The sequence below is a fragment of the Zingiber officinale genome, chromosome 1B, assembly GCF_018446385.1.
Source record: "Zingiber officinale cultivar Zhangliang chromosome 1B, Zo_v1.1, whole genome shotgun sequence".
Taxonomy (NCBI): Eukaryota; Viridiplantae; Streptophyta; class Magnoliopsida; order Zingiberales; family Zingiberaceae; genus Zingiber; species Zingiber officinale.
Window position 1 is genome coordinate 147,800,925 of NC_055986.1, and position 11,655 is coordinate 147,812,579.

An 11,655-nucleotide genomic window follows, 5' to 3' on the forward strand; every position below is an offset into this window, starting at 1 on the left:
CAATTGGGCGAGCGGAATGCCAAAGAAGTTGCAAACTTCGACAATGAAGGGGTGGAGGGGAAACCGCAGACCGGCTACAAATTGGCCGCGGAAAAGACAAAAGGTTCCGCTCGGAGGTTTGTTCGGCCGAGCGGAAGGTGAGGGTAAAATCAGTTCGAAATCAGAGGGGATATCGAAAGCGTTCATCAGGCTCTAGGCATTGCGCCGATCGAACCGTGACTCCATGGTGGTATACCATGGGCCGAGAGCGGGGTCCACGGGCTGAGAGGAACTTGTCATCGCCGAAACAACAGTGGAGAAGGCGGAAATTGGGAGAAAATACAAAGGCTTGAGGGAGATGAACTGAACAGTAACCAAAAGACGAGAACTCGGCAAAGACCGCAAAGAAAACACAGAAAGAAAAAGGGAAAGACAAAGAACCTTACAGAGAAGATGAGAAGCGAAGGAAGAAGGCGAGGGATCGCCGGAATGCCGAGGAATAGGGTCGCCGGGGCACTGAGCAGGAGGAGGCTTCTGGACGCAAGGGCGAAGGTGCGGCGAAGGAGAAGGGCAAAGGCTTTATAGGGTTATGCCCGATCGTCCTGAGCCGTCGGATTCAGGTTACAGGGACCTGGGCCCACATCGCGCCGTCCATTTCAAACCGACGGACGTCGCATCAGGCGTAAGGCGGCGGTCATACGATGACATCAGCCGCGCCACGTGGCACTCGGTCAGAGGAAGGCATTTAATGAGCCCCATCACGAGGCAGAACCCGCGTGCTCACCCATAATGGCGGAGATTTGTACGCATTCCAAGAAGATCCCGAGGACGTCATCACAGGCCAATGGGGCAGCCCTCGACAATTAGCCAACCGGCCCCATTCGACCCCGTATACTTTCGGGGTCGAGCGGAGGTATACTTTCGGGAGTGGCGGATCGGTTGTCACTTGGCCAGACTCATAGTCCAGTCAGTCGGACTTAGTGCCTCCTTCGACTAGACTTGAGGGGGAGGTATGTGATCCGGTGGTAAGGACGGGGGATCACTCGTTGGCGGGAGGTCAACGACACGTGGAGATCAATGGTCAAGAGGGTCAATCCCAAGGTCGTGTCGAGCAGAGTGACAAAGCCTACCAAGCATCCGGCGGACCGGACATCTGGCCAAGGGTCTCCCGGATCGGACGAAAGACAGCCCGACCAGGGGTCGGGTTTCCGATGCTCAAGGTAAGAGGGTCTATGGGCCGGGCGGACAGGCCGTTCGGCCGAGCCTCAGGACAATAAGGCGCAATCCCAACCGAGCACGTGAACAGGGCTTCTCGGAGGCCATGAGCGCCGAGCGGCTGGTACGCTCGGCCCGGGAACAGGTAAGAGCGCTAGGAGACAAAAAGGACAACTGGTAGTTTCGTCCTCGCGACACCTGCCACCGACAAACAGCATGATCGGCGGCCGGAGAGGATAGAATATTGTACGGTGGAAGCTTCCACCGTCACATTCGGGATATGCTCGGACGATTGCAGAATGGCGTCAGACATACTTTTCTGACACAACCCTACTGAGGTATGTTTAGGGAAACGTACACGCATCAAGAAGCATGCCCGCGCCTCCCCGGGGTCCTATATAAGGACCCCCAGACTTCGACGGAGGTATGCAATCTTGATCACTGTAGCCACAGTAACGTTACTCTGCTTCTTCGTTGCCTGACTTAAGCGTCGGAGGGTCGTCGTCGGGAAACCCCTCCCGGCTCGGCTTCTTTACAGGTTCGTTGGAGGTCCACCTCGACATCAAAGGACAGCAAAGAATACTATGTCCCCAGCGTTCATCGACTCAGATCTTAAATAGGATCATCAACCTAGTATGGATTATCATGATAAAGTTAGCAAGTACTTGACTATTGTCATGGAAAGAGTGCCGATCGAAATTAAACGAATCAACAAAGAAAAAAGTTCTATATTCAGATAACTCTATGTTGTTGTTTTTATATCTTAAAAATGAATAGTTTGAGTCGTAATTACGTTGTTTAGGGGGTCATTTTAAAATAATTTAGAGGGAGGGTGTCCATGTGAAAAAATAAAAATAACTTATTTGATAATATGAATAAATTGGGCTTTTTTAATTCGCACGTGCCAAACGCATGTGTCGCCATGACCTTTCAATCTCTATTCATTTCGTCAAACGGCATCAGCTTATGGGCGTCCTTGAATCCAACTCTTAAATCACTTTGCTCTGCAATCCCTCTGCCCTTCCAACTTCCAGTCCAGTTGGCACCGCAGCAAGCAGGACGACTTCGATTAGACAAAGGTACGTCTTTCTTCAGTTTCTCACCCTCTCTCCCCCGCCTTCCCGCCTTTTCTCGTTTCTTTCTCTTCGAGTAGCTTTGTCGATTGCTACGGTTTGATCCTCATCGCCCTTTTAGCCGTGAGGATTCGAACTTTCGCCCCCTTTTTTCCTGTTGTTGGAATCGTTTTGACTTTGGTCTCTTTTACAGTTGCTGCCATTTGTTCCGATTTGAAAGGAACTTTTTTTCGTTCGAATTGGTGGCTTTGATGATTTAGGTTAAGCTATTGGCGGAGATCGGTCTCAAATTGGTTGGTCAGGTGATTCATATTGCATTCAATTAAAGTCGCAGCTGTTCCTAACCACTGGAGAAAGGAGGAGTTCATTCTGAAAAAGTAGGCCCTTTTCCATTGCTACTACTAGAGTATTAGGGTTGGTCACTTGAAATATGGTGATAATGTTGCTGAAGTTGTCGGCATGCCGAGCTTCCTGAAGGGTTTTTTTTCACCCGAATTTTTTTTCCATTGGTTTCATTCTAGTAATTGGTTATGACTCTCTTTCTACTGGCATTCATTCTGGTTGTACTGAATTTGATTCGACTACATTAGAGCAGATTGAATATAATAACACTTCAATAATGAGTCGAATGGCCGATACTTATTGTTTGCCTCACTTGAGTAGCATTAATTGTTTGAGTATCCTGCTTTTATATTCAAATTAACAAGGCTCAGTTTCATTTTCTGTTTTTTCCATGTCCCCAGATACAATGTACCCGCAGGTTGATCTGGCAAAGATGGATCGAGAAACCCTTACCTTGCTAGGGTCAGCATGCTGTGCACTGCTCACCTTGCATTTTACATTACAGTTGTTGTCTCAGCATCTGTTCTATTGGAAAAACCCAAAGGAACAAAAGGCAATAGTTATCATTATTCTTATGGCGCCTTTTTATGCTGTCAACTCTTTTATTGGTTTGTTAGATATTCAGGGAAGTAAACCCTTCTTTACCTTTTTGGACTCTCTTAAAGAATGCTATGAAGCTCTGGTAATTCCTTTTTTTAAGATTATAATTTTCCACATCCTATGTCATTTTAGTTGTCTTATGCAAGCCATTATCGAAGTTCAGTGTCTACTATGCAGGTGATTGCTAAGTTCATGGCCTTGATGTATAGTTATTTGAATATTTCTCTCAGCAAGAACATTGTACCAGATGGAATTAAAGGGAGAGTGATTCATCATTCATTCCCCATATCCCTTTTTATGGTATGCTGTAGATATTGATCTGTTTGAGTAGCATAGACCAAAAATTGCTTAATATCTTGTTCTAGGCAATCAGTAACACTCACGGTATGTTTTAACCCATACTGGCATATGCAGTGAAAATTAAAAAAAAGATTACATCCTTGAATAAAACTTGATAGAAATACTGAGTATCGGTGAAGAAATGTCATCTGAATAAACAGTTGCTAGTTTCTTTGTTCCCCATACTGGTTACAATTGCCTACTCTACTACTCTTGCAACAACTTCTCATTATAAATGTTTAGAATTTATCAACTTTATTTGCTATCTTCAAGATTCAGCTACTGAAATTTGATAATTGGTGCAGCCTCATACTATTCGTTTAGAGCATCACACATTACAGCTTCTCAAGTATTGGACATGGCAATTCGTTGTTATTAGACCTGTCTGCTCTATCGTAATAATTATACTTCAACTTCTTGGGATGTATACCACTTGGATAAGCTGGACTTTCACGATTATACTCAACATATCAGTTTCCATGGCTATGTATGCCCTTGTGATTTTCTACCATGTGTTTGCAAAGGAATTAGCTCCACATAAGCCTCTAGCAAAGTTCATGTGCATCAAAGGAATTGTCTTCTTTTGCTTCTGGCAGGTACTTCTATAAATTTTCTGTTCACTCTTCTCATTTTATATCAGCTTCATCCTTCAACTTCTTTAATATTTCACCACTATTTAGCAGATTAATTTGGTAATAGAATAATTCTTACTGATTGGTAATTAAAAATGGTACCAAAGTTACTTCTTCTTAACATGCTTGAGGTTAAAGTTCTAGAAGCTAAATCATAGCATATTAGTCTTAGATATTAGTCATTTGTGTTTATCTTTACCTGGAAGTACATGTAAACTGATAACTTATAGTTTTGGTGTGGTATTATTTCTTCTAATTCATAACTATGATTTTAAAGTTTAGTATTTCTAGTAGATACTCTCAGGTGACATTTGTTGGCAATACTAAAACTTATTCAACCTCAGATAGTTAAGATAAAGTTTAATCCTATCGTATTAGTCACAGATAATTAGCACGCCAGTAGTACATGAAGACTGAACTTAGAATTTGGGTAGCTCAATATATTCAATTGAATGCCATGCAGAACATTTTGAGGAAATGAAGCAAGAGCTTCTAGTTTCTATTGTGGTGTCCCAGGCCAAAAAAATAGCTATTTGGAAGAGATATGAAATCCCAAATACAGAGAATACATTTCCTCACTGATGAGAACAGAAAAGTTAAAAGGAAATTTTGATTCTATTGATCATTAATTACAGATATACAGCTACATATTTATAAATATTTTTACCTGGTCTTATACAATGATTTCGTTTAGGTCTATTCCCTCAAATGAACAATTCCTTTTTTGATCTTTTTGATGTGATCCACAATCGGATTGATTCTTCCAGGGCCGTCTCAAGATTCCTTGAGGCCCTAGGCAAAAACTTAAAAAACAAAGTTCTTTAATATATTTTTAAAATTTTCTCTAATCTTTTTCATTTGGATTTGGGACCGAAAATAACAGGTTTAAAAAAATATTTGAATTTTAAAAAATAAATATTATTTTTAAAAAAACTAAATTTTTATATAAAATTTAGTTTTCTGGCTGATCTTTTGATAATAATTTTATTTTTCATTAATAAAAGTGCTAAATTATTTAATCTTTTTTGAGTCATTGTTCAATGTAAATAAGACTTTATTAATTTTAATTTTGAAAAACTTATTTTTGCTAAAGTATTTTACTTTGGATAAAAAAAATCTCTAATTCATATTATTATCGAGAAAGCTCAGCTTAAGGCATAGGCAGGCCTATGCCTACGGCCCCAATTTTATTGGGGCCCATTGATTAATTAATTGAAGACGTTGAAGAAATTAAATTGGCGTCATTAATATTAATTAATTATAAATGTCATGCTAATTCAATAATGACACCTTATCAATTAATTCAGATCCCGCTCCCTATTTATACCTTACACTTATCTTTATTTCCTCATTAATTGCCTTCAATAAATTTATATGAGATTTTATTCTACCTTAAATATAATTCATTTATTAATTGACATATTTCTTTATTATTATTATTATTATTTTTTTTTTTATTATTTTACAATTGACAACACTATTTCATTTAATTATATGTCTTATAAAACCTAGTAAACTCTTTCCTTCTCAATATTTCTTAAAAATCCTAGTTGTTCTCATTAGTGTTTGGTCTTTTCCTTTTCTCATCCGTGATTCCTTATGTTTGTCCTTTCTCGACGATGATACCCTAAGAGAACGCCCTTCTCCTCCCTTGCTGATAATATTTATTTCTCGCTTTTTCTTTTTCTTCCTCAATAATAATATGAATTAGAGATTTTTTTATCCATACAACGTAAAGTAAAATGCTTTAGCAAAAATAACTTTTTAAAATTAATAAAGTCTTATTTACATTGAACAAGGACTAAAAAAGATTAAATAATTTAGCAATTTTATTAATAAAAATAAAATTATTATCAAAATATCAGCCATAAAACTAAATTTTATGTAAAAATTTATTTTTTCAAAAAAAATAATATATATATATTTTTAAACCTGTCATTTTCAGTCCCAAATCCAAATGAAAAAGGTTAGAGAAAATTTAAAAATATATTAAAGAACTTTGTTTTTTAATTTTTTTCCTAGGGCCTCAAGGAATCTTGAGACGGCCCTATCAAGGAAGAAAAAGAAAAAGCGAGAACGAGATATTATCGGGGAGGGAGGAGAAGGGCATTCTCTTATGGTATCGGCGAGAAAGGAAAGGAGAAACATAAGGAATCGTGGATGAGAAAAGAAAAAGACCAAGCACTAATTAAAAAGCAACTAGGATTTTTAAGAAATATTGAAAAGGAAAGAGTTTATTAGGTTTTATAAGACATATAATTAAATAAAATAGTGTTGCCAATTGCATAATAATAATAATAATAATAAAGAAATATGTCAATTAAGAAATGAATTATATTTAAGGTAGAATAGAATCTCATATAAAATTATATTAATAAAATTATATTAAGTTTATATTAAGAAATGAATTATATTTAAAGCAATTAATGAGGAAATAAAGATAAGTGTGTATAAATAGGAAGCGGAATTGATAATGAATTAATTGCTAAGGTGTCATTAATGAATTAGCATGACATTTATAATTAATTAATATTAATGACGCCAATTTAATTTCTTCAACATTAATTAATTAATGGGGCCCAATAAAATTGGGGCCCTAATTAAGCCTATGCCTTAAGCTGGGCCTGGATTCTTCTAATCTCATCCCTGTAAACTGATGATGATGATAGGTCAAGGTTAGTTTGTGCATGAAATAGTCATATCTTGCCTTGATTTGCAACTTAGTGAAAAATCTATAAGCTGCTTCTTTGCAAAAAAAAAAAAAAAAAAAGGTGGAACCGCCACCTTAGCGGCCCCCTGGGTCCGGCCCCACAGATATCCAGAGGGGGTAAATCACGGTTAAGCTGGGCAGGAGGGGTGACTGGGAGTCGAGTGGAATTTAAAGCGCAGCAGACCGAGGTTTTACGCCCGTGTGCAACTGGCGACCCTCGACCCCTGAACCTCCGTTGCAAGCGTCAGGCACCCTTCCAGCTGATCCAGCCCGTGGGGGCTACAAGTTGCTTCTTTGATTGTACATGAGGAAGAGAAATTAGTTATTTTTAAATTTTTCTTGAAGAAAACGACCAGCAGCTTCAACCTGGTAAACCCTTTCATAAAATACTGGATTGTTCACAATTTTAATTGCTCTTTGATGAAAAGAAAATAGAGAAGTTGGATTTAGCCATATAATTTCATTGTATGTGGATGACATAACACAATTCTCATATTCACTTGAAGATTTTTAGTGTGCATTGCTTCTTTGATTTTAAAAACAAGAGCGAATCTCCCAAAAGCCAAGAGGATACAATATCATGTTGTAGAACTCCAAGTGTCTTGTTGCTATCATAATCGACATCACTAAAACTTCTTAAGCCCAACTTAGAGGGTCTTAGTATTAAAGAGCCCTATAGTTTGGGTAGATCAAAGATATTGAGTAATTTGATGGGCTTTCATCAAATGTAATACATGAGGGTTAGAGAAAAATTGATAGATAATTTGTACTACATAAGCTAACTTATATTTGGACGTATAATATTTAAATAAAAGTAAGTTGTTTACCACACTTCATATTTAATTCAATGGATGTATCAGTCAGCTTATCATCTGGAAGACTAACTACAGGAATAAGGTCTTATTAAATTTTTATTGTGAAAGAAATACCCTCAAGAATTCCTAGGTCTCCTAAATATGCAGTTTGGCCCAAGGTCTTTCATTTGAAAGTTCTTTCTAGAGTTTGCTTAAATGTCTGAGCTACGTCATGATTGTCCCTTGTGATTAAAATACATAAACACAGACCAATTGTCGTATGCCTGTGGACGAAGAAAATAGCGAATAACCATTGAAACTTTGATGAAATCTCGCTTAATGTATTGCAGTTTTGAGTTCAGTAGACCTAACACTTGACACTTGCTTTTATATATAAAGTGTCTTCTGCAATCTGCAGACTATATTGGTAGGGCATCAGACCTATAATTTGCAGACTATTGGTAGGGCATCATACCCAAGCAGAGGCCTTCTATAAACAGTTTTAATTAAGGTGAAGTTTCAATGAGGGTGATAAAGAATTATACACCAAGTATGATTTTCGATGCTTCTATTCTATCATGATCTGATTCTATGCTACACCTTTTGTTGTTTGCTTGAGAATAGGAACCATTTAAGTGGATATACAAGGCAATGGTGGTGCTTGTGGATTGCTCAAAGGGGAGTTTGATAGATAGTAACTTAAGTCCATGTGCGGTGATGACCTAGGCATAGGAGGGGAATCTTTGACTTGTGAGTTTAGGAAATATAGCAGCAAAAGGTGATAACCCTGGCCCCTTCAGGACTGTCCCATGCCATCTGAAAGAGAGGTAATGTATTTCTGAGTTTAGGAAATATAGAAGAGACATAAAAAAAAAAAAAAAAAAAGATCCATATAGGTGAAATGATGGTAGAAGTTGAGTCTTCAACCTGAGAATTATTATTAAACGGCTTTTAGCTGCTTTAATTTTCCTGTGGCCATAATAACAATTTTTCTGAAGGTAAAGGGATGTTAGTTTAAGATGTTCATCAGTATCTCATTGCTTTTCTATTCAGCTTGAGACACATTCTAAACTAACAGAAGTTGGCAGTGTGTGCCCTGCTTTTATGTTTCCGTGAAATGCACAAAAGATCCATATAGGTGATCTCAAATGCCAATTAGATTAGACTCTTGACACTTTTATTGTATCATCTAGAATCAATGTTTATGAAGATTTATATTGTAAGGATGTCGATGCATTTTTGTGAGAATGATGAACAAACACATACTAAATTTTTGTATCACTATTTACTCCATCCGAAATCTAGCTTGACAGCTTTGTTGGTTGTTCAACAAACTGTAATGAATGCTTGATCTATTTACAATCTTGAAACACCAAAAAACAAAAAAATGCTTGTCCATAGATATGCTGAGTCAAACTTAGCTCGACACACTGAGTGCCATTCACTCTTGTTGACTGACATCTTGGTTAGAAGAATTGGAGCGTTGGAATTTCCTGGAAATATTATTCATTCCATTTTGTCATGTTGAAGTTGTCATTATCAGTCAAATCCATTGTTGAGTTAGAATACCATCTCCATTTTGTCCTTGTTAAGATGTTGTGCACTGCCAGATTCTATCATTCTTTTTTTAACAGCAATGACAATTAGTTTGTACTGCTGGTCAGGGAACTGCACTTGAAGTGTTAACGGCGGTGGGAGTGATTCAATCTCATCATTTCTGGCTGGATGTAGAACATATCCAGGAAGCCATACAAAATATCCTGGTGATTCTCGAGATGGTAGTCTTCTCTGTATTCCAGCAATATGCTTTCAGTGTTGAACCATATATTGGAACAGATATGGCAAAGACGAAAAAGAATGATTGATGATGAGCCACATGCGACTGAAAATGAGGCCACGTCTTACAATTTTATGGTGATTGTGGACTTGGATGCTATTGTGGACTTTCTTATCATCCGTGTTAAAATAGACTTGTTCAGGAGCTTAAGGTTATGTGAGTGTATGTACATCCAGATCTGAGGATCTTACGTTTCCTAATACAAGATCCCTAATATATGATTGAGCTAGATATGATTGACTGATTGATTTTATATATATATATATATATATAATGTTACTAGTCAATTTCAAAATCTAAAATTGAGCTAGATATGATTGACTGATTGATTGAATCTAATTTGTCAAATGGCTTGGGAACCTAGTATTGATCTCAAAATTTTAAAAAAAAATAATGTATAGATATGATTGACTGGATGATTGAATCTAATTTGTCAAGTGGCTTGGGAACCTAGTATTGATCTCAAAATTAAAAAAAAAAGATGTGTAGATATGATTGACTGGATGATTGAATTGAATTGGCTAAGTGAACCAAGTAGGCTAATCAAAATGATTTGAGAGGTGAAATGAGTTGTGTGGGCAAATCGAAACAGCTTAATGGGTCAATTATATTTAATGAACTCTTTTGCTCGTCTCTAGTATCCCGTCAATCTGTCTCTAGGTTAATACGGAGGAAGTAATTATAAGTGACTATTAGCCGTGGCTAAAGGCATGAGGAAGATATGTTCGGACGTACCGAGTTTCGATTTCATTATCTAATGTGGTAAAAACTTATGTTTTAATCATCACACCGTCCTGAGGTGATTATTTATATTTAATGAACTAGATTGACAAGATGGAGGTTGAAACAAATTGATCAAGTAGATTAAATTTGCTCTTGCAATTGCAAGGCTTGCTGCATAGCCTATGCTGGTTAGATGAATTAATCCTTAAAAATCCAATGTCTTTCTTCCAATAAGTGGAATAATAAAAAAATGTAAAATAAACTTTTCGAAAGAAGAATCTCGTTTTAGGTCTTCACCCTTCTAAGCACAAACAATATCATTAGAAATGAAGAGTTTTAAAACATGTGAACGATCAATGGCGTAGCCAAGTTGAATAATTATCCTGGGCTAAAAATATTGAACCCAGTAAAGCCCAGCCCAACATAGCAAGGTTAAGGCCTAATTAAAATTGCTGGGCATTGCTTACTCACCTAACCCTGGGCTAAAAATGTTGAACCCAGTAAAGTCCAGCCCAGCATAGCAAGATTAAGGCCTAAAATTGCTGGGCATTGCTTACTAGGTGAGGCTACAATTACCGGGCATTGCTAGGCTGCACTGGGCTAGAGCCTAGTAAAGCCCAGCCCTGGCTACGCCCTTGTGAACGATGTAGTTAAATATAAATTGTATATATTTCAAGGTCACCTCGTTCTCTAACTAAATAACTGTAGTTGGTTAATGTGTATCCCCTATGTACTCAGTACTTTTGAACATTCAATATTTTAATAATTAATTACATAAAAAAATTATAATTTTACTACAATATGAGTACTGGCACTAAGAAGAACATGACAGAAATGTAATTATAGCAATAATATATCGGTATGTTTCTTTGTGGGAATTACAACATTTTGATTCTTTTATAGTACAAAACCATGCATACTTTGATAAAGAATACATGGGCTGAGTTGCAAATTAGTGAAGGATTTGCTTTGCTTCTGTTTTTTTTTTATTTGAAAAATAAAAGTATCATCGACTCCGTATCAATAATTAAAAAAATAGTTAAAAATAAGCTATTTTTATAAACCTTTTCAAAAAAATATGATTTTTATAATGCTACTATAATCCAATCTCAGAAAGCTTGTCGATATGCATGGCCTTCCTCGATTGTTGTAATAGATGATAGGATCAATTATTGAGATGCGAAAAATGTAGCGTGAATCATCTTAACTCCATATAAATAGTTTTTGTATTGGATAATGATACAGGGATAAAGATGACCCCCTAAAAAGTAGGTTAAAGTAGTAAAAATTGATTAATATAGATGTCAAATTCAAACGGTCAAAATCGTAGAGTTGGAAGGACCTAGAGACTGTTGACCAAGCAAGGTTGGCCAAGTGAGCTCGCAATACTGGTTGGACGTGAATAGCCGAC

At 37.2% G+C, this 11,655-nt stretch overlaps 1 protein-coding gene across 4 annotated transcripts; it reads left to right on the plus strand.

The window, feature by feature from the left end:
- The first annotated feature begins 2,149 nt into the window (after positions 1-2,149).
- On the plus strand, positions 2,150-9,752 carry LOC121984500 (transmembrane protein 184C-like). Of its 4 annotated transcripts, none has more exons than XM_042537459.1 (6): positions 2,150-2,273; positions 2,461-2,644; positions 3,011-3,291; positions 3,387-3,509; positions 3,854-4,144; positions 9,349-9,752. In XM_042537459.1, the coding sequence occupies exons 3-6, from the start codon at positions 3,016-3,018 to the stop codon at positions 9,547-9,549; spliced, it is 891 nt and encodes a 296-aa protein (XP_042393393.1). In that variant the 5' UTR covers positions 2,150-2,273; positions 2,461-2,644; positions 3,011-3,015; the 3' UTR covers positions 9,550-9,752. The 4 variants fall into 4 exon arrangements, with proteins under 4 accessions (XP_042393393.1, XP_042393401.1, XP_042393410.1 ...); XM_042537467.1 differs by having other exon boundaries at positions 2,528-2,644; XM_042537476.1 differs by lacking the exon at positions 2,461-2,644 and having other exon boundaries at positions 2,159-2,273.
- The last annotated feature ends 1,903 nt before the right edge of the window (positions 9,753-11,655 follow it).

Coding starts and splice junctions, on each gene's coding strand:
- LOC121984500 (XM_042537452.1), top strand. CDS start 3,001: ATGTCCCCAGATACAATGTACCCGCAGGTTGATCTGGCAAAGATGGAT. Junction 3,292..3,386: donor AAGAATGCTATGAAGCTCTG/GTAATTCCTTTT, acceptor TCTACTATGCAG/GTGATTGCTAAGTTCATGGC. Junction 4,145..9,348: donor TCTTCTTTTGCTTCTGGCAG/GTACTTCTATAA, acceptor ACTGCTGGTCAG/GGAACTGCACTTGAAGTGTT.